The sequence below is a fragment of the Amblyraja radiata genome, chromosome 3, assembly GCF_010909765.2.
Source record: "Amblyraja radiata isolate CabotCenter1 chromosome 3, sAmbRad1.1.pri, whole genome shotgun sequence".
Taxonomy (NCBI): Eukaryota; Metazoa; Chordata; class Chondrichthyes; order Rajiformes; family Rajidae; genus Amblyraja; species Amblyraja radiata.
Window position 1 is genome coordinate 40,575,796 of NC_045958.1, and position 24,112 is coordinate 40,599,907.

Here is a 24,112-nt window from a genome sequence, read left to right on the forward strand (position 1 = left end):
GCCAAGTCTAGCAATGGAGTCAGAGGTCTGGTACACAGGCATTAAATGTTGGATTGAACTTTAGACCATCAGCTAGCTATCTATCTACAATCTCCATCATATATTCCCTTGCCTTTACCGCCCTCGACAGATAGTAAATCTTAGTCCATTTACCATTTTTTCTCTTCACTTAAATAGTCCATTAATATCCTGCCAAATTGACTAGTTAGGCAGCTTCCATCAGCCATGCTGTAGCCTCTAGTGTTCTACTTCTGCAAGAGCAGAAGAACAGGCAAAGACACATGGAAAAGATGCACTAGTGCATGCTAAAGGCCGACCAGTTGACTTTTGTATGTTATGCAGTGTGACTGCAATCATAAATTTGGTTTGGAATTTTTATGGTCTAAGCCTCAGTGACCACCATTATGGGTGATAGATTGTGCAATGCAACAAATAGCTCAGTTTGGAATCAGCATGTTGCATAATATTAACTCTTATAAATTATAAAGCAGCTGGTCAGAGCCCAGTTGGGTAAATTGTCAAAAAATAATTCTTCCACATTTTGTTCTCCAATTTTGAGAATGGATCGCAACATAATGTGCCGATTTGAGTTAAGCAATAATGGCTGAAGCAGAGACTGATAGGTGATTGTGGCTAGGTGAGAATGGTATAATTGAGATCAGTGAGAGGGTGGATGGGCATGGTATGCTGAGGAGTAGCCTCTTGTTACCATTACATAACATTTCACACAATTGTCAGGCTATTTTCTTTAATGATTGGCCTTCCACAGTCTGGCTCCATAAGATAATTCATCCAGTAAAATCATAATTCTCCCCTTTCTCTTTCAAATAGAACTTACAATTTATATTATAAATGAGGATAGGATAACTTTCAATAAAGGTCATTATATTATAAAATACACCTTATACTGCAACCACCAACAATGTTAAATCACTAAGGAATTATTTCCAAATTTTCAGATCAATGAAAATAAACAACTGAAATAAAATTGCTAAACACAACTTCACGACTTTCATTAACCAGATAAAAACCATTTTTAGAATCCAACTGAAATAGAAGATAATTGAAAACATCCATCGAGTTTAGTGTTTCCTTGAAACATGCACGATACATGCCAATGTTTGTTTTGCAGTGAGCCAAAGTAGCACCATGCATGTCAACATTAATCCTGCACTATATTCTCAAGCATGCTAATAATAGCAAACTACTCAAAGAATATCTTAGAAAGTGACTATATGTATAAATACATAATAAATTAATAGCAGAACATCGATTATAGATAGATAGATAGATAGAATTTATTGCCACACAACCAGGGTCGGTGGAATTTGGGTTGTCAGCAGCAGTACAATAATAAAGAACACACAGCCACAATAAAAATGTAACACAAACATCCACCACAGCATTCATCACTGTGGTGGAAGGCACAAAATTTGGCCAGTCCTCCTCCATTTCCCCCCCGTGGACAGGACCAGAGTCCAGAGTCAGTCCAGGATCGGCTCTTCCTCACCGGAGCTTTAAGTTGGTGTAGGCCGCAGGCCGGCGGTCGAGGTTTAAAGTCTCCGCCGCAGCCAGAAGCACCGTAGACTGCAGGGCCGGCGGTCGAAGCTCCCCTCCAGGGGTGATGTTAAGTTCACGCCGGGCCCGCGGTAGAAGTTGGCCGCGGGCCGGCAGTGGTGGCTTCTTCTTCCCCCCCTCGGGTCCCCCACGAGGGATGCCGGGCTGTAGACGCCGCACCAGCTGGAACTCTGCAGACCGCGGCTTCAGGCTGCCGGCTGCCGCGGGCTTGCGAAACCGAGCGCTCCCCTCCGGCGAGCCCCAGCGAGGGCTCACCCGCTCCACGCCGAGAGTCCACGCTGCGCCCGCCGCTGAAGTCCCGGGCGCGTCTCCGTGGAAAGGCCGCGCCGATCCTTGATGTTAGGCCACGGGGGAGGCGACCTGGAAAAAGTCGCCTCTCCATGGAGGAGGCGACCGAAGCGGTTTCCCCCTTACCCCCCCCCACACACCGAGAAACATCAAACACATACTTTAAAACATACTAAAAAAAATTAAAAAAGTTGAAAAAACTAACGCGCTGCTGACATGGCTGCTGCCAGAGCAGCGCCCCCTACTTGATGTTGTAATACAAAATATCTTCAGAAAAGCTACAAGAAGACTTTCTTGGAAAGAAAATATAGGACAGCCAATTTTCAAAGACCAATATTCATGCTGGGCAGATACAAAAGATCTAAAGATGTCCTTTAAAATGATCAATTGCACAGGTTGGTTCCGGGTCACAATGGCAAATACAAACAGAAAACTATCAAAAATCCATCACATGAAGGGTGTGCATTGTTTTATACCATCTATGTTTTACTAGACTAAGTGGGACCCGTTGGGTCCCAGCATCACACGGGAGGGCTGGTCACCCAACGCAATATTCCACCTCTCCACCAATTCCAATATTGCTCGCCAGTGGGGGGGGGGGGGCTTTCTGTTGCGCTAGTATGGGTGTTGTGGGCCGAAGGTACTGGTTTCCAGAGGGCTAGTATAGACATTGTGGGACGAATGGATTCTTGGGCTGGCAGCTCAGTCACTGCGGCCTGGCAGTACAGTCACTCGGACCTGGCAGGCTGGCAGCTGAGAAACTGCCAGAAATTCTGCCCAAAACAGGTGACAGACTGCGAGAGAGAAGGGGGGAGAGGGTGGACTGAATGGATTATTGGCCTGGCAGTTCAGTCACTTACGGCTGGTGGGCTGGCAGTTCACTTACTCACGGCTCGTGGGCTGGCAGTACAGTCACTCACGCCTGGTACACTGGCAGTTCACTCAGTCACCTCGCCTCCCTTCACTCCCCCCCCCCCAACTCTGCTCCTTGTCATTCACACACACACACAGACTCACAAGCAAATACGTGCTTTAAATAACATCCAACAATATACTCACCATAGACAGAGCAGCTCTCCTGAATTATTCAACCGTACCTGCACTCGGCGCCATCTTGACATCACCCTCTGAGTGAGCCACCACACTTCCGGGTTTTATAGTCCCTCTCCCCTGCCGCCAGCGGGGGCAGCAGAAAGAATGGCGAAATTTTTAAAACATTAATTTCTCTCTGATTTTTAATCAATGGGAAAATCCCCCAGTCTAGTCTGGCGGAGGGGGGCTCTGAGCGAGGTGGCCAAAAATGACGGCCGTAAGTGGCGGCGTTCTCTCGGAAATCACATCGCAGTAAGTCAAAAGCGGTCAAGATCTTACTTTTAGTAATATAGATAGATACCATCACTGGTCTATACAGGTTAGAAAAGTAAAAACAGTTATGAATTAACCAAATAATATTGTAATTTAAGAACTTTGAAGACATGATTAACCAATTGTAACTGCTGTTGAAATGTCAATTTATCCATTTATTTGGATGTACCGTTAAGTGAGAAAGTTGTTGATTAAAAGTTACATTCTACCAAATTATTAAGGGATAGTTATCTGATCACAGGTATGGCAACATAGAAAATAAATTCAGACACCATAAAATGACACACATTATGAGAGACAGTGGTTGTTTTTAGTGAGCTGTTCAGCATTCTTTCTTTAACCAATACCCTCAGGTTAATTCATCATTCATCCCAGTTTTGTTTATAAGACATTGCTGTCTGGAAAATTGGTGTTGCATTTGAACACTAGTACAGACCTTCAAAAGGAAACCTACAAGTTTGAGGAGACGAACAGCACTTTAATTTCAATTTCTTTCGTTTCTGAATTAGTAGTATTAGTTAGTATTTGCGCGCACACACACACACGAATAGCAGCAGAAGAAAATTAATTTGTTTACACATCACTGATCTTCAAATGTCCAGACGTTTAGTTACAGGCATGACGGTTGTCCCGTCTGCCAAAGCCTGCTGGACTTCCCTGATGCCAATCATTTTAACTCCCATTTCCATTCCTATCGCTAACTTTCTGGCCTGGGTCGCCTCCATTGCCAGAGCAAGCTGAAGGAACAGCACCTCATATGGTTAGCTTACAACACAGTAGTATGACCAATGAATTCCACAATTTCAAGTAATACCCCACCACTCCCTCCTCTTACCCGTGCCCTCTGCATCCCGGTGAGCAATCACTTCTTCCATTCCCGTCTCGAACTGAAACATCACCCATTCCTTCTTTCCAGAGATACTGCTTGTCCCTCTGAGTTACACCAGCTTTTTGTGTCTATCTTCAGTTTAAATCAGCATCTGCAGTTCCTTCTTACACTGCCCCAGTCACCCTGATCCTTTCCCCTTGTTAGTGCACTCATCTCCCATTCTGTGTCCCATATATAATTCTCTTTTATCCCCCTCCCCACCTCACTTCCCCCAGCCCCTCTATCTGTCCAATGTGGATGGCTCGATTGTGATCGATTGTAGTTTTTCAGTACACACCAAAATGCTTTTCACTGCACCTCGGTACACGTGACAATAAACTAAACTCTCTCTCTCCCTCTGGCTTTACATCTCACTCTCCTTTCTTTTTATCTTACACCCTTTTGTCTCCTTTTCACCTGTTTGTCACTTACTAATCAAACCCCCCCCCCCCCCCCTCGTCTGTATCTACCTATCACGATCCAGGCTTTGTCCTGTCTCCACCCCTCTTTTTCAGATTCCCTCATCGAATCCGTTTAAAGGGTCCTGACCCAAAACTTCGCCTAACCATTCCTTCCACAGATGCTGCTGGACCCACAGAGTTCCTCCAGCACTTTGTGTTTTGCAGAGATCAGTCTGAAGAAGGGTCTCGACCCGAAACGTTGCCTATTCCTTCTCACCATAGATGCTGCCTCACCCGCTGAGTTTCTCCAGCATTTTTTGTCTACCTTCCAGAAACTGCGGTTCCTTATGTCTCTAGATTTTGTTTTATGTTTTATACTAAATCTTACGAATTCATCTTCCTCGTTTAATAGCATTTCCTATGGTTGAGGAGTCTTTGCCTTTGCTTTAAAATTTAATTTGGCATCTTACATATAGAAACAGAACATCAAAAAACTTAACAACTGACTCCAATGCTATTGCTATTGATATTCTCCTTAACTGAATGCTCTGGTCAATACGATAATAGCCAAGCACTGATTGACATTTGTTTAAATAAGATCTTTGGTTACAATTTAGGGTGATGAAGCACTCTGTCAAGGTCAATAAATATTGATTATATTGTTCTCAACAGTTTTCAAATAGCTGAATTGCAAATGATTACTTTATCAGTTAGGCTGAATGGTGTTTGACCACTGCTGTGCAATCTGGATGGTGAAATTCCCTTAGTGCCGTATCAGTGTCAATCCCCACTCAATTTAATTGATGATCAATTAAAATTATTACACCATCCATTTTCCACTGAACCACCGAGAGTCAGATCCAGATCAGAGAATCTGCACATGGTAGAAGTAATGCCTTTAAAATCAAAATGGAGAGCATTGTCTACTTGATCATATGTGGGATTTTCAGTGAAAGTGGTTTATGGTGTTGCAATGGATTGTTTATCTGATCTGTGAGAATTTGCAACATTCAAGGATGCGTTCAAAGCCTCCTTTAACAAATGTAACATCCCAAATAACTCTTACGGGCCTGTCCCACAGGCGATTTTTTCGGTGACTGTCATAGTCGTAGCAGGTCGCCGAAAAACCGGACCCCCCTACGACAATGTCTATAACAACCTACCATCTTGTCGACATCAAACTACCGCCAGCCGGCGACCCATAGGACGTCCGCCTATGACCACACCTATGATAACCTACCACGCCACAAGCTACAACAAGGTAAGACAATTCAGTCGCTGGTACCTGTCGCCGGTTGACGTAGGTAGTGGCCAATGGAATTCACTGGTCAGCACCGGCGACAACCTACGTCATCCTGGCGACAACCTATGATAGCACCTATGTCAGGAGAAGTCAAGCTGCGACAAGCCCATGGTCGCCGACTGTCATTGAAAAGTTTTGAACATTTCAAAATCCAGCAGCGACCAGAAAAACGTTACGGTTCTTTAGGCGACTGAGGAGACTATACAGGTGACACCCCAGTGACGACAGCCTAGTCGCATGTAGTCGCCTAAAAAATCACCAAAGTGGGACAGAGGCATTAGGTATCTATGGCCCCTAAATCAGTCAAAGGGTGAAGTTGGGATGTTGTTTTGAGTGTCGAGCTCGTGTAGCTGAGCACACAGAACACTTGCACGTATAGCTGATGGGAATGAACTGCTTCATAAACTGCCCATCTGCCCCTTCCTTCAGGCACCCACCTTTGCAAGATACAGCTGTTCCCACAATTGTCTCATTAATCACCTCAGAACTCACAAAACTGAAGTCATCCTTGATCACAAAGGACAGCCTAAGAAGATCTGGTCAGTAAAATTAGCTGCTTCGTGCTTTAAAAGAATTAAGATTTGGAATATGGATTGTTTCTGTGCTGCAGGGAACACAAAGAATGAAAAGATCTTGTGCAGTTTGCTTCTTATAACTAAACAATGTTGCAGCAAACAAATAAAATAGGATTTGACTTCCTGCTCTTTTGAAGAACGGCATTTTTGTTTTAAGCTCATGGAACCCAGAGCTGATCAACAAATATTAATATTTGGAACAGCAAACAATTTAATAACTGATTACAGATGAAAGATGTGCTGCATTACACGATGGTAGTTTGCTACTGTAGTTGCAATATGATGAGATAAATATACAAAGGATGTGGTGAAAAGATCAGCTAATTTAGGTGAGGAGGAAATGGCTAAACAGCTTATTACATAACATAATTTAAAACTGACAAGCAGTTAACCTTTATTTTCATACTGAATAACTGATATAACTATTTTCCTCCAACATTTATTCAAGGTGTTAAGCTGAGACTTTTAAACAATAATCTTCAAAATCTACAAATCATAAATTTAGTAGAGATACAGCATGCAAACAGGGCTTTCAGCCTACCAAGTCCAAGTCTACCATTGATCACCTATCCACATTAGTTCTATATTATCTCACCTTCTCATCCACTACATAAACACTAGGGGAATATTTACAGAGGGCAATTAACCGACAAACCCGCACGTCTTTGGGATGTGGGAAGAAACTGGAGCATGTGGAGAATGTGCAAACTCCACACAGACAGCACCAGAGATCAGGATCAAGGCCGGGTCACTGGCACTGTGAGGCAGCGGCGCTCTGCAGGCTGTGCCGCCCTTGTAAGGAGAAACATCACTGGGAATAGGTGCACTTCTGTGATCTATGCTTCCTTCATTTGTTGATGTTTCCAAAGCAACATCAATATACAACAAACATTCTTGACAGGCAAAAAATAAACCATTGAAAGCTGGCTGGAATATTGACTCGGAGTCCCGCCGATAGATTTCTCTGGTCCCTCCGTCCCCATTGTTTAATTATTCTGTATTTTTGATTATTCTGTATCTTCTTTTTTTAAATTTCTATATGCACTACTACTACGGACTGACGCAAAACTGCATTTCGTTGTACCCATACTCAGTATTTGTGCAATGACATTAAAGTTGAATTGAATTGAATTGAATTGAATTGACTCGGAGAAGACACAATTTAATATGATACACTAGAAGATCTTTGATTGACTGGTACACCTCTTCCCCCCACTCCCCACCTCTCCCCACATATGAAACTCAACTGTAGAAACTGATATTGGTTGCAGCATTCATCCTGCCATCAACTGAAGCATCTTGTTATATTCTGTAGGTTAAATTATTAGCATCTATCAATCTCTTTTTTAAATATATTAAAAACTAAAATTATGTTGGTATTCATACTATAAATTGCATTGCCTAGTTATAGACTAAATCATGCAAAAAATCTGCAAACATGGCAGATATATCTGCAATAGTTATGGTATTTCACCTATTTTGAGAGATTTATTTTTGCTATGACATATGGTTGCTGATAGTCATAGAGTGGTACAGCATGGAAACAGGTCCTTTGGCTCAAATTGCCTACACCAGCCAATATGTCTCAGCTACACTAGTCCCACCTGCCTGAACTTGGCACATATCCCTCCAAACTTGCCCCATCCATGCACCTGTCTAACTGTTTCTTAAACGTTGGGATAGTCCCTGCCTCAACTACCTCCTCTGGTTGCTTGTTCCATACTCCCACCATCCTTTGTGTGAAAAAGTTACCCGTCAGATTCCTATTAAATCTTTTCCCCTTCACCTTAAACCTAGGTCCTCTAGTCCTCAATTCACCTACTGTGGGAAAGTGACTGTGCAGGAATATGGCCAACTGATATCATTTTGTGATTAAATAGCATTTAAATTTTACCCAAGGTGAAGAATTTCTGGAAAATTGCAAGATTTTTATTCAACATCACATACATTGATTCTAATATCAGTATTAAGGAATTGAATCAAAACATACAATCACGAGCTTCAAGAGAACTGAAATAACAAAGAGAACATTTGCTCAGGAAAGCAGCTGTATCATTACATAATTTGTAGGTTAATAGTTGACATGCTATGCAATCTCCAACATCTGTCTTAAACAGGCTAATATAATTTTGCAAATTGGTTAATTAAAACCCATCAAATCCTAACCTGCTTTCAATTATGCACATCATTGCCAATAATGGAGTTCTAAAGTTAATTGGAGATTTGACAGCATTTCTTCAAAACATGTAAAATTTTACAAATTCCTTAGCTTTACTGCTAAAACTATGCAGGAGCCTCAAATGGGCAAGTTATTCTCATTGTCATACAATAAGTATCATGGATTAGCTTATAGAAAACAAAACTAATTCTGGTGCGAAACAAAAATGCTGGAGAAACTCAGCGGGTCAGGAAATTGGGAGTCAATAACGGTGGGATCAAGACCCTTCACCTGGAAGCCACTGTAATTCTAATTATTTGTTAACAGCAAGGGATCATTTCGTCAATTCAAATAGAAAAAATTGCAACTTTTACTGGGCTTTTTATTTTCGTCCTGTTTCAATCATCATAGTTTTGCTGTTCTAATACTTCCCTTTCTCGTGTTTTACACAAATTTTTATAGATTTGTGTTGCTATATTGTAAATGTAATGGCAAATTTTCAACTTTCTCAGTGTCCTCCTTTCCAGTTGCCATTACTTCACAGGTACAGTAGGAGTGATTTTACGCAGACCCAATAGAACAGATCTTCCCGTCGTTATTTCCAGTTTAGTTGGTTGTTTATTGAGGTAGTTGTACAAACAAAGGAATGAACGTACTAGGTTTTCCTAATTCTGCATGCAAGTTGTAGCTGGTTGCTCTGTCCCTGGTCTGGTGAGAACTGTATGCGCTTCCCTCCCTGTGCCCTTACATATATACCACCCTGTACATCTAATGACCGCCCCCAAGTGTCCAAAATAATATTGCAAGATATATCTAAGCAAAATAATATGATATGCCAACAATTAACATAAATGGCTCCTACAGTAAACATGAAGGAGCAATGCATAAAAATAACATTCAAAATTAGCATTTCAACACCAAAATACTAAATTGAAAGTAATTGAACAAAATGATATTCAATATTCAACAGTTCATGTCACTCGAGCATGCCCTATGAATAATAAGATACAGATGGAAGGGCAGTTCACACACAAGAAAAAATCCCACCAATGTACTATAGAATAAATAGAACGTGTGTGTAAATTTGGTCACAGCCAAAGATGCGTTTGAAATATTTCAGAAATCATAAAATCAAAATACATTTTTTATCCAATGGGATGATAAAACTGAACACTTTGGACCATGAGTATTACAAACAATGTTATTCTGAATGTTCTTGCACCATGTTATGAAATTTAAACATCCGAGTCAATATAGCTAATATTGGCAATACTCCTGCTCTCCACTGTCAGAATCCACTTCATTTGAAGTAATAATTTCAGAGATTTTATTGATGGCAAAACTATCAAATGTATAACTGAATCACAGTCGTTCAGAGACAGAGCTGACAGATTTTGATGGACTGAATACTCTTTTAACATTCATACTCTTACACCGTGAAAGCAGAACACACTTGCCCACTTAAAAATTTTAAATAATTGCTCTTGAATAACATGCAATTATGGGAAAAGGAATCATTGAAAGCAATGGTGCAAATCCAAATACTTCCTGAGGAAACGTATCATGGTGTCTCAGGAATGTTTATTCTGCTCACTACCCAAAGTATTCCAGTATTACCATCCTTTAACACCATTGAATAAAGTTTTATGTTGATTTGGTATTTTTGACACATTTCAATTATAGGGTGAAATCCGGTGATTGACTAGTAAAGAATTCCACACTTTCAGCTTACTTTCCTTCAAATTATCTGCATCCCATCTGATCATTTCACACCATTAAATGCCTGCGGATTTATTCATCTAATGATTTCCTCCTACTTCTTCATTCTCACAAATTGTCTACTTAATTTTCCAACATTCAAAATGATCGAGGTTATCTTTCCAACACAATGGATGCTAAGCAAATTCAAACTGTTGTTATTCCTTAAAACAAAATGTATGATCCTTTTCCCACACACATTGCACATTTAAACCAAGAATGAACTTCAGCTGCTTTTGATTCTCTCAGGAAAAGTTTGACATAAATATGTACTGATCGCCAAAGAGAATCATGACAACTGGAAAATATATACTCGTTCCCATATCATTACTGCACAACAGGTATTTTCCAGATAAATTTCCCCATCATTTAACCAGCATTCTGTCTTGATGAATACTAGCATTTAAGTAAATAGGCACGATTTTATAGACATAGTCCTTCCACCCACATTATTCTTATCTGGATGCAGGAAACTTATCTTACTATCCTTGAGTACCGTGGTGCTGGATAAGAAACGGGATTCTGGCACATAAAAGTGAAGAGGTTCATAAATGATAAGCGTGCAAAAACATTAAAGGCTGATTAAAACATCATGGTTTAAGAGGTCAGTTCTCTTTTTAAACATTTCCACACTCAGACTTGTGACCTGTTGGTATTGTACTGCTTAATTAGCAATGTCAGCATGGCCTTGCAAAGTACAGTGCAAAATGGTTTACAGAAATGTCAGGGAAATTCCAAACTTGCCAGTATTTACGAGTGTGCTTGTCAGCTACAAAGTGGAATAACATGCATTTTTCAGAAAAATGCAGAGTGCTGGAATAACTCAGTGTGCCAGACAGCATCTCTGGAGACACGGATAGACAACGTTAAGAGTCGAGACCCTCTTTCAGACTGATGGAGGACAGATTATGCCCTCCAAAATGTTTGAGACAAAGACCCAACATTTATTTATTTGCCTCTATGCTCCACAATTTGTAATTTGAGATTTGTAATAGAATACTTCTCAGTATTTTCCACTCTTTGTAATCTCATTTGTCCTTGACACTCGAGTTGCCAAACCAGGCTGTGTTGCAACCAGTCAATATGCTCTTCACCGTACATCTGTAGATGTTCAGGAGAGTATTCATCAACATGCCAAATCTCCTCATTTTTCTAAGTAGAGGTGCTGATGGGCTTTCTATATGATTGCTGGATCCAGGACAGCTCTTCAGAGAAATGTACATCCAGGAACTTGAAGCTGTTGACTCTCTTCACCACTGACCCATCGATGAAGTCAGGAAGTCAGGTTTGTGGTTCCTTGGTCATCCACTTCTAAGGTCAACAATCAGTTCCTTGGTTTTACTGACGTTGAGAGCAAGGTTGTTGTTTTAGTACCATTCGATCAGACAATTGATCTCCCTTCTATACTTTGACATTATTCTCTGTAATTCACCCAACAGCGGTGATATCATCACAAATGTAAACATGGAATTGGAACTGTATCTGGCTAAAAAATCATGGCTATAGAGTGAGTTGAGTAGGGGGCTGAGGACACAGCCTTGATGTGCTGATGGTTATCGAGGAGGAAGAGTTGGTGTTAATTTGTACCGATTGTGTTCTGTAGATGAGGAAGTTGGAAACTGCTGAGTTACTCCAGCATTTTGTGTTTTTTGCTCAAGATTCCAGCATCTGCAGTTTTTTTGTCTCTATTCCTTTTATCGTTCATTTTCAACACAAACAGATACAAGTATAGCTATGAAGGAACTTCTTTGGGGCCCCATTAGCAAACAATTTTCTTTGGGGTTTGGGTTTGAACAAAGGGGACTATGGAGCCATGAGGGAGGAGCTGGCCAACGTTGACTGAAAAGATACCCTAGCAGGGGTGACAGTGGAACAACAATGGCAGGTATTTCTGGGGATAATACAGAAGATGCAGGATCAGTTCATTCCAAAGAGGAAGAAAGATTCCAAGGGGTGTAGGGGGCAACCGTGGCTGACAAGGTGAGTCAGGGACAGTATAAAAATAAAAGAGAAGAAATACAACATAGCAAAGATGAGCAGGAAGCCAGAGGATTGGGTAACGTTTAAAGAGCAACAGAAGATAACTAAAAAGGCAATACGGGGAGAAAAGATGAGGTACGAAGGTAAGCTAGCCAAGAATATAAAGGAGGATAGTAAAAGCTTCTTTAGGTATGTGAAGAGTAAAAAATTAGTTAAGACGAATTTCATTGCCCTATCTAGGACATGACAATAAACTCTCTTGACTTGGCTTGGACCCTTGAAGACTGAAAAGGGTGAATTTATTATGGGGAACAAGGAAATGGCAGATGAGTTGAGGAAACTTTTTATATTCGTCTTCACTAAGGTGGACACAAACAATCTTCCTGATGTACTAGCCAGAGGATCTGGGGTGACGGAGAAATTGAAGGAAATCCACATTAGGCAGGAAATGATGTTGGGTAGACTGATGGGACTGAAGGCTGATAAATCCCCAGGGCCTGATGGTCTGCATCCCAGGGTCCTCATGGAGGTGGCTCGAGAAATAGTGGACGCATTGGTGATCATTTTCCAATGTTCAATAGATTCAGGATCAGTTCCTCTGGATTGGAGGATAGCTAATGTTATCCCACTTTTCAAGAAAGGAGTGAGAGAGAAAACGGGGAATTACAGACCAGTTAGCCTGACTTCGGTGGTGGGAAAGATGCTGGAGTCAATTATTAAAGAGGTAATAATGGGGCATTTGGATAGCAGTAAAAGAATTAGTCCAAGTCAACATGGATTTATGAAAGGGAAATCATGCTTGACTAATCTTCTGGAATTTTTTGAGGATGTGACTAGATTTTCAGAAAGCCTTTGACAAGGTCCCGCACAGGAGACTGGTGACTAAAATTAGAGCACATGGTAGGTGTTGACATGGATAGAAAATTGGTTGGCAGACAGGAAGCAAAGAGTAGGAGTGAATGAGTCCTTTTCAGAATGGCAGGCAGTGGCGAGTGGAGTGCCGCAAGGCTCGGTGTTGGGGCCGCAACTGATTACCATATATATTAATGATTTGGAAGAGGGAATTAGGAGTAACACTAGCAAGTTTGCGGATGACACAAAGCTGGGTGGCAATGTGAACTGTGAAGAGGATGTTAGGAGGTTGCAGGGTGACCTGGACAGGTTGACTGTGTGGGCAGATGTGTGGCAGATGCAGTATAATATAGATAAATGTGAGGTTATCCATTTTGGTGGCAAAAACAAGGGGGCAGATTATTATCTCAATGGGGTTAGGTTAGGTAAGGGGGAGGTACAGCGATACCTGGGTGTCCTTGTACACCGGTCACTGAAAGTTGGCGTGCAGGTACAGCAGGCAGTGAAGAAAGCTAATGGAATGTTTTCCTTCATAACAAGAGGATTTCAGTATAGGAGTAAAGAGGTTCTTCTGCAGTTGTATAGGGCTCTAGTAAGACCACATCTGGAGTATTGTGTACGGTTTTGGTCTCCTAATTTGAGGAAGGACATCCTTGTGATTGAGGCAGTGCAGGGTAGGTTCACGAGATTGATCCCTGGGATGGCGGGACTGTCATATGAGGAAAGATTGAAAAGACAAGGCTTGTATTCACTGGAGTTTAGAAGGATGAGGGGATATCTTATAGAAACATATAAAATTATAAAAAGAGTGGACAAGCTAGATGCAAGAAAAATGTTCCCAATGTTGGGCGAGTCCAGAACCAGGGGCACAGTCTTAGAATAAAGGGGAGGCCATTTAAGACTGAGGTGAGAAAAAACTTTTTCACACAGAGAGTTGTGAATTTGTGCAATCCCCTGCCACAGAGGGCAGTGGAGGCCAAATCACTGGATGGATTTAAGAGAGAGTTAGATAGAGCTCTAGGGGCTAGTGGAGTCAAGGGATATGGGGAGAAGGCAGGCACAGGTTATTAATTGGGGACGATAAGCCATGATCACAATGAATGGCGGTGCTGGCTCGAAGGGCCGAATGGCCTCCTCCTGCACCTATTTTCTATGTTTCTATGTTCTATCTGGTGGTCCTTGTTCACCAGTCAATGAAAATAAGCATGCAGGTACAGCAGGCAGTGCAGAAAGCGAATGGCATGTTCGTCTTCATAACAAGAGGAGTATAGGAGCAAAGAGGTCCTTCTGCAGTTGTACAGGGCCCTAGTGAGATCACACCTGGAGTATTGTGTGCAGTTTTGGTCTCCAAATTTTAGGAAGGACATTCTTGCTATTGAGGGAGTGCAGCGTAGGTTCACAAGGTTAATTCCCGGGATGGCGGGACTGTCATATGCTGAGAGAATGGAGCGGCTGGTCTTGTATACTGTAAAATTTAGAAGGATGAGAGGGTATCTTATTGAAACATATAAGATTATTAAGGGTTTGGACACACTCGAGGCAGGAAACATGTTCCCGATGTTGGGGGAGTCCAGAACCAGGGGCCACAGTTTAAGAATAAAGGGTAATCCATTTAGAACGGAGATGAGGAAATACTTTTTCACACAGAATTGTGAGTCTGTGGAATTCTCTGCCTCAGAGGGCGGTGGAGGCCAGTTCTCTGGATACTTTCAAGAGAGAGCTAGATAGGGCTCTTGTTGATAGTGGAGTCAGGGGATAGGGGGAGAAGGCAGGAATGGGGTACTGATAGTGGATGACCAGCCATGATCACATTGAATGGTGGTGCTGGCTTGAAGGGCCGAATGGCCAACTCCTGCACCGAATGTCTATAGTAAACAAATATAATATTTGTGTCAGAGTGATTTCCTGTACCTGGAATTATCATTTGAGTTTCTGCGTGCAGATTTTGCTGTATTGGTTTCAGTAAAAGTGTGTCATTTGTAAACTTACTATTTATACCTTCTACAGTCATATTAAAGTCATTAATGTGTGTGACAAAGTACAGCACCACTCCCTGTAGGACACCACCCATCACACCCCTCCCCACAAGTTTCCTACCTTAATTAAGATTCTGATAGAGAGGGCATACATAAATTTTCTTTTTTGAATAATTATTACCAAACCAGACATAAATAATATGTATTGTAAAAAGAATTTCGGGTAACAATTTATTTTTGGGTTTTTTTTGCATATTTTTTTTAATTCTCGAGGCTTGGAATTATTTCATTGATTGCACCACTTACTATCAAAAAACCTTCAGTGTTTCAAAGCAGATGCTTACAAAACCAAATTGAGTTTGAATTAATATACCACTCTGCAGTACATCATCAAATTAGATGAAATCCTACCTGGTTAAGTTGCATCTAGTGTCAATTAAATCGTTTTCGACGTCCAGGAGGCTGGGAGGCAGCCGACATTCCACCGACGTCATCCTCTTCAGACGCAGAAGACTAATGCAGAATTTAGCCCCCATCTCTTCTAACTGTCTTGTCCCTATTTGTTGTCCCTTCAGAAAACATGAGAAAAATGCACAGAATGTGTTACCAGATGCATTGTTGCTGGTGTAATGTTCATAGTTATATTTAAATTTGAGTATTTTTTTCATGCGTTTTAGTTTGGTATGTATTAGAATTAATGAGTAAAAAATTCCTGCAGATTTTAGCGTGTGAATGCCTGAAATATTTTGTTACATCGTTGTTTTTTTGATACATTGTCAATGTTCTTCTTCGCTTGATCTGTCCTGGAGCAATTATCATGGAATTCACCGGAAGCAGCTAAGTACCCAGGTTTGGCTCAGATTATGAATATAATTTCATACGAATACAATTTCAGATTATCAATATAATTTCAGATTATGAATATAATTTCATATATCCAACACAGGTGTTGGATATATGAAATAGAAACAGATCAGGAGACAGAAAAAACAATTGTTTCAAGCTGATGTTCTTTCATCAGGATTTGTACGTTAGAAATCTTAAACATTTAACATCGTAGAGGAGGAGGGGTACAAAATTATGTTGTTCATGAATGCTGTGATCGGAGACACAAAATCAATGACTTAGTTACAGAAACCAAAATGTTGATAGTCCAAATTGGGGTAATTTCTTTCAGAGAAAGGGACAAACCCAATGAAAATTATATTTTGCCTTATTACTATCCAGGCAATAACATATTAACCAGACATATCAACTCAAATTCTACCTTGAAAATTGCTGGTATGGATGCAATATCTTGGTGCCAAGGAACAGGCAGAATTGAAGGATAGGAAAGGGATTAAGCGTGACACCAAAAATAATAAACACTGTTTTAATCACAGAAGTAATGTCTTCCTGTTAAATTTATTCTATTTTATAATCTTAAGATTTTCTTCTTCAGAATCGCATTGCAAATAAAACTAGAGAAAGTTTACACATGTAAAGGAAAAAAGCAGATGATTTAGTTATTTATAAATCATTTAAATGCTAATCTCTATTAGTTTGGATTATTCAAGATAGTTTCAATTCATGGGGATACAATTTGCAATTTGGGGTTGTTTTAACTTAACTTGTGGAAGCTGCAAAATATATTTAAGATTTAGCTTGTCAAGTACACAGAAACACGTTAAAGCAGTAATGGTAGTATTTTGAGGCAGGTTGTAACATATTGCTCATTCTTAGTTGCCCTAGATAGATAATAGTAGGCTTTTTTCTTGATTCATGGTATCAATGTTTGAAGCAATTGATTAGATTGTTAGGCCACTTCGGAGCAGTGAAGAGTAAACACATAAGTGACAGTCACATCTAAGCCCATCCAAGCAAGGACAACTGACCTCCATCCACAATTTTGGTCGCCTAATTATAGGAAGGATGTCAACAAAATAGAGAGAGTGCAGAGGAGATTTACTAGAATGTTGCCTGGGTTTCAGCAACTAAGTTACAGAGAAAGGTTGAACAAGTTAGGTCTTTATTCTTTGGAGCGCAGAAGGTTAAGGGGGGACTTGATAGAGGTCTTTAAAATGATGAGAGGGATAGACAGAGCTGACGTGGATAAGCTTTTCTCATTGAGAGTAGGGAAGATTCAAACAAGAGGACATGACTTGAGAATTAAGGGACAGAAGTTTAGGGGTAATACGAGGGGGAACTTCTTTACTCAGAGAGTGGCAGCTGTGTGGAATGAGCTTCCAGTGGAAGAGGTGGAGGCAGGTTCGATTTTATCATTAAAAAATAAATTGGATAGGTATATGGATGGGAAAGGAATGGAGGGTTATGGTCTGAGTGCAGGTAGATGGGACTAGGGGAAAATAAGTGTTCGGCACGGACTTGAAGGGCCGAGATGGCCTGTTTCCGTGCTGTAATTGTTATATGGTTATAATGAATATAGTAAAATAGCTGAGTTTTTTGAAGAGTCAGTGGTTCTTAATTTTCAAACCAAAATGTTTATAGGCACTAAATAAACTAGGTCAGAGTTGTTTGTTCTGGCTGCAATCTTGGAAAATATACTAGCTCTGATTTTTCTCATGAAACAATGGTGAAGGTGGCAGTGCTCTCAGTTACTAAGGAGTTAGCATTGAATTTAATATTCCGACTTACTCTTCTGGATTTTGGGGGTTGTATCCTCGTTTGGATTCTTCATGCTGACTGGTTGTTCACAATGACACCACTAGTGAGGGAGGAGTGGGGGAAAGGGTTTGTGATGCCTTTGAGATATTTATAAGCTACAAATCGCAATAAAAACTCTACAAGGTGGTTTTGGGCAATTGCAAATACAATGAACAGATAGCACAGTTAATTTATTGTGGACTAAACATCTGCAGATATTCTATTACAGATGGAAATGCAAGTCAATTCCTTGTGCTGCTATAACCATTGTAAATGACCAGATGTTGCAAAATGTTTTTCTGAAGCATAAATAAGTACTTCTCTCTCACAACAATGCTAGACCAGTAACAACCTACATCTGCTCAGGTGAAGAAATAATGATAACTATGGGCTTTTTAAGAACAGTGACATTTTGTCATGGAAACAGGTTCTCATTTCAAAATTAATGAGCTGTGTATCTGGACAGTAGCTCTGGGACATTTTAGTTATTCAATTCCATTACTTAACAGCCCAGGTAGGGCTATTACACAAGGTACCAAAGTTAAAGATCCTGAGGATTGATTTGCACTTTGGGTAATTTAATTTTTAAGGCAATAAAGTATTAAAATGTAATGTACTTACAATGCAGCTGCCCGAAAACTATGATCACCAGGTGCAAGAATAGCTTGTTTCCAGCAACAGTACACAACACTAACCTCAGCAACTATGGTCTTCTATAGTCTGTGTCTTTAGTTGCATTAGATCAGTTTTGTACTATTTCATTACCTTATATTACAGTTATTAATTTATTGTCCTCTTGATTATTATATATTTATGTGTGTTATTGTGATTACGGTTAAGCTGTAGAAAGAAAGTATGTCATTGTTCTGGTATGGGTAAATATGATAATTAAACACTCTTGACTCACCTGACTCTTGACTTTGAACATTTTAAATAAATATTACCCAAGTATTAGGTAATAATTATTTTACCTACCTAAATAATTATTTTACCCTAGTAAAATGAATCGACAATACAATGTCTTTCTAACAAACTAAAATAACATAATTATGTATATATTATACCTATATGGAACACTATATGAATGAAGATAGGTTATGGGCTGAGACTAGTACAGCAATAACGACCCCAGAAGACAGCATGAATGGAACGTACAAATAATTTATAATCAGATCATATGTAGGATACAACTAATTGCTTGCTTCGAATGTCTGCTAACAGATGGCATCAACATATAAAATGATTAAAAATATCAAAGATTAGAAAATTTGAGAACAAATTACATTTCATCCAAAACATCAAATATTTAACTTATCTTGAATAGTTATATACACTGATGATTTCTATATTGTGGGAATAGTGTGAGGAATGAGGAAAGAGAAATAAATAAAAACTTAGAAATACAAATTACCATTAGTGAACAACTTGTTTTCCTGTAAAAAAAATATCATCATATACTCATTAAAAGTCTGATCTTGTACGTGTGGTTCTCTTGACATCTTCGCAAAAACACTATGCGGTAACGATAACATTTTTACATATTTTGATTGACTTATTTCCCCTCTAGCCGAGATCACCTTATCTGAACATTTTATGCTTTATTTCTCGACTTATCACTGATTAAAAGTAAGAATTTAAAAAACATCAAAAGACTTTGAATTTAAAATGACCAGCTTTCACTGATGACGTCACAATAGCTCGGCTCGGAGCCGTCTCACACAGAATCTTCCACACACTTCGAGTGACGTCACCCCCCCCCCCCCCCCCCCCCCCCCACTCGGGCTATTCACTCCCCCCCACCTAGGTTGTTCATACTTCCCCCCCTCGGGTTATTCTCACACACACTCCTGGATTACTCACCCCCCCCCGATTATTCACACTCCCCCTGGATTATTCACACTCCCCCGCCCCCCGGGTTATTCACACCCCTCGCACTCTCCCCCCCCGCTGCCTCAAGAAGGTAGCTCTCTCTCTCTCTACCCCCTCCCCTTCCCCGCCCCTCCCCTCCACACCTTCTACCCCCTCCACACCCTCTACCCCCCCTCCCTCTCTACCCCCCTCACCCTCTCTACCCCTTCCTCCCTCTCTACCCCCCTCCCTCTCCCTCTAGCCATGCCTGCACAGTTGGGGGCTATGCGTGAGTGGATAGGGCGGGATGGGGGAAAAGGAGCAAATTAATAATATTAATATAATATCAAGGGGGGGGGGGTTAGTGTGTGTGTGTGTGTGGGGGGTGGTTAGTTAGTGTGTGTGTGTGTGTGTGACGCCGCAGAACACCCCCCCCCCCCGCAACCGCGCGTTTAGTTATATATAAAGTTACAAATTAAACCAAGATAAAACATATCGCAACACATGGAAACATTTAGTGAAAAATCATTCCATTGTAAAATGCATGTTTTTTTTTATGCTCAGATGTATAGATACATCTAATATTTTAGTTAACAAAGATCTAAAATGTTTTTGCTTTCATGAATGCTGCATGACATATGTTTTCAGAGTTTGGTGATTTTATTTTTGAATAAAAGTAGTTTTTGTGTCTTATCCTTCGATTTCATCTGTTCCCTGGCATCCATTCCAGCTTTTTTTTTTTTTTTTTTTTTAAATATTTTATTTTATTAGAAGTAAGTACAGTCATATGGCACCAAAGTGCCTAATATATATTTTCATAATACATTTTATGTACAACTTCTTTTTTTTTTTTTTTTTGTTACACTAAAAAAAGATTAGAATAAGAAAAAGAAGTTAGATAGTAAAGGATAGAAAGATGTGAAATATATAGTGTGTGAAAAAAGAAAACGAGTAAATGAAGAAAGTTGAGAGAATAGAGAAAAGAAAAGAAAAGAAAAAAAAAGGAGATCATTATTTATAGTCTTGACCAACCCTCGTCCAGTCCTGAAACAGTTATTTTTTACAATTGTGTTGCACCATATGATTCCAAAAAAACGACGAATGGAGACCAACTCGTTATGAATTGGTCTGATTTATCCATTAGGAGGAATCGCATTTCCTCAAGATGAGCGGTGTCCAACATACTTGCAATCCACATTTTAAGCGTTGGTATTGATGTACCCTTCCAAAATTTAAGAATTAATTTTTTTGCTATTATTAAACCATAGTTAAGGAATAGATTTTGAGATGTGTTCAATTTATTCCCATCTTCCATTACGCCAAATATAATCATTTCAGTATTAGGTTCCATTCTTGTCTTGAATAATTTTGTAAATATTACAATCTCCATTGTAAAATGCATGTTTTTTTTAATGCTCAGATGTATAGATACATCTAATATTTTAGTTAACAAAGATCTAAAATGTTTTTGCTTTCATGAATGCTGCATGACATATGTTTTCAGAGTTTGGTGATTTTATTTTTGAATAAAAGTAGTTTTTGTGTCTTATCCTTCGATTTCATCTGTTCCCTGGCATCCATTCCAGCTTTTTCAATGTAGAAATAGTGTTTGCATTGATTAATATATTCTCTTTCCATCATGTCTGATCTGAACATAATTCAGTGAATTCAAACATACGCAAACAACAATTGATTATTATGAATGTCTCAAATGATTACACAAAATCATTTCTATATGGGGGATTTTGAATTTAAGTAAACCTAAGGTATAATTTAGCTAATTTAGATACAATGAGCAAACGCAGCCCACCGAGTCCTTGCTGATCAGCGATCCCCGCACATTAACACTATCCTATCATACTAGGGACAATTTACAATTATAACAAGCCAATTAACCTACAAACCTGTACATCTTTGGAGTGTGGGAGGAAACCGGAGATCCTTAAACAGAAGGTATGAACATTGACTTCTCCAATTTCAGGAAGTCCCTGCTTTCTCCCTCTTTCTCCTCCCCTTCCCAGCTCTCCCACAGCCCACTGTCTCCGCCTCTTCCTTTCTTCTTCCCACCCTCCCCCACATCAGTCTGAAGAAGGGTCTTGATCCGAAACGTCGCCTATTTCCTTCGCTCCATTGATGCTGCCTCACCCGCCGAGTTTCTCCAGCATTTTTGTCTACCTTCGATTTTCCAGCATCTGCAGTTCCTTCTTAAACAAAAGGTTCTGGGGATCATATTGAATTTTAGTATTTGAATGCCAAAAGAGGTAAACAAGATCACAAGAAATCACTAGGATGAAAAATGAGCAGGTTCTACAATTTGTGAGCGATTGGGCATCAAAATTTAAAATGAAGCAATATATTTTTAGCATAATATAGGCATGAAATGCAATTTTCTCTTTCACCTTGTATTTTCCCTGATCGCAGCCACAGTATGTGCTTTCCATTGTATAGCTCCTCGCCACACCAACTTCACGCCACACAACAACCCGCGCTGTGGATTCCTTGGACTTCTCCACCACAAAACTGCAGCTGCTCATGCAGAATGCCGGTGCAATTTGGTTCAACACCTTTGGCAGAGTCTAGATGACCAGACATCAGGAAAAGATAATTAAAAATTAGATTTACTGAACGGAAGTTTCCATGTGTAAATTGAATTCTAAAGATAAATTTGAATGTACTGCCATTTTGTGGCAATGGAAAAAAAAAAGCCAAGCCCAATTATCTAACAATACTTTCAGATATACGCATAATGTTACATTTCAAGTATTTAAAGTATTACAACAATTTTGACAATATGCTGACTATGCAGAGAAACCATAATGAACTATGGACTCAAGCTTCACTACTGACTCAGGACCATTTTCCCAATCTGGGGCAAGGTTATCTTCACAACAACAGCTGAGAAAAGTTGATTGCTTTAGGGGACACTGAAAAGAGGGTATTAAATCAAAAGAGTATCAAGTCAAACACTTGATCAAAAGTGTTGGCCAAAACTGTTCAGTAAGACTGATGTGGCTCAAATTTGTAATGCTATGTTTCTCCAAATTTTAGTTCTGACAACCATAAAATGAAAGTCCACATTTAACTAAAAGACAAGGAATTAATTAATATTCCAACTAATTTGCAATATGATTAACCAAGATATATATTTTTTAATGTATAAGCAACTCATGTCTGAGGTATATTTTGCTGTTTTCCTTGAAAGTTTAAGAAAAAATAATAATTTTATCAAACCCTAGTCATGCCTAATGAAAATTTAGTGCAAATTATTTTTCAACGTTATACAATAATAAACAATAATCAGATTGATGTTCTTGCGATATAGAAGATAAAAGCTGTAACTATGTAGTTTACATTGCATTTTTCAAAAGATTATGAATTGCAATCTGTCATTTGAATTTTCTGGAGATTCCTTAGAAAGGTCAATGCCTCTGGCCTCACCTAGATGATTGCTATATCTATTAATTGTATTGCCACAATATTTTTCTACACTTGTCCTCATTAAGCAATATTTGCAATTCAGCCGCCCTATATTGCAAGAAAGTATAGTCTCTTTGAATACATTTTCATCTCTGCAAAAATATAAGGTATCATGTAATTTAGTATCACCAAAAAGTAGAGCATCATGTTTGTTAATTTATTTATCCTGGGTTATCTACCACTAGCATCATTTGAACCTGAATGGCTAATGACTGCATATGACAGATTCACACAGAGCCTGTATTTGCGTCTATTTGCTTAATAAATGCAATTGTAGTCAGTACAGGGAAGGCACCAATGGTGGAAACAGCAAGCCACATCAGATGTGGTAGTATTGTGTTTTTGTTTCTGAACTAGCATCTAAAGTAAAGAAAAATGATCTGAAGACACTTCTTCAAATTACACCACAGATATAGAATTTAAAATTTGGTAAAAAAATCCGAAACAAAAATCAAGTGTCAGCAATGGTGACTGTGATAATGATGTTAAAGGTGTTTTGGATAAGTATATGGCCATTCTTACTTTGCCTATTTGTGAGTCCAGACCCACCAAAATCGTTCACTCTTAAATGCCCTCTCAAAACATCAGAGGAAATTTAGAATGAGCGGTAAATACACATTTATCAGCAACAACCAAATCCTTTGAATAAAGGAAGGTGATAAATGATTGGTGAGAGAGCTTGGCTTCAAAAAGGAAAATGTTCAGGGTACAAATTTCAGAATGCGAGCAATGTTAACAGTGGAATCATTAAATTCATCATGAGGAGCAGGGCACAAGTCAAGCGCTGAGAGTATCCCAGCAAACCACAGCCAAGCCCACCAGCAGGCCCGGCTCGCCAAGGACGGGAGATCTGCCTGATAGGTCTGGCTCACCCACTGGGGACTCCAAACTCGGTCCAGAACCACCGACATCGACGGGACCTGCACCGCCAAGAACGGGGAGGGCCACCGCGAGCAACCTCCGAGAATGTAGGGGTACCGTCGAGAGTGAGGGGGAACCGTTGAGAGAGCGCTTAAACCATAGGGGGATTACTGAGAGGGTA

The 24,112-nt window shown here is 39.8% G+C and overlaps 1 protein-coding gene across 4 annotated transcripts in view; it reads right to left on the reverse strand.

Moving 5' to 3' along the window:
• Positions 1-24,112, reverse strand: part of agtpbp1 (ATP/GTP binding carboxypeptidase 1) — a 206,777-nt gene that overhangs the window by 15,855 nt on the left and 166,810 nt on the right. For all 4 annotated transcript variants that reach the window (XM_033017668.1, XM_033017669.1, XM_033017667.1 and 1 more), the window contains 2 exons: positions 21,993-22,169; positions 15,514-15,671 (listed from right to left, as the gene is read on the reverse strand). In XM_033017668.1, the coding sequence (XP_032873559.1) occupies positions 15,514-15,671; positions 21,993-22,169 (335 nt within the window). The remainder of the gene's footprint in view (positions 1-15,513; positions 15,672-21,992; positions 22,170-24,112) is intronic.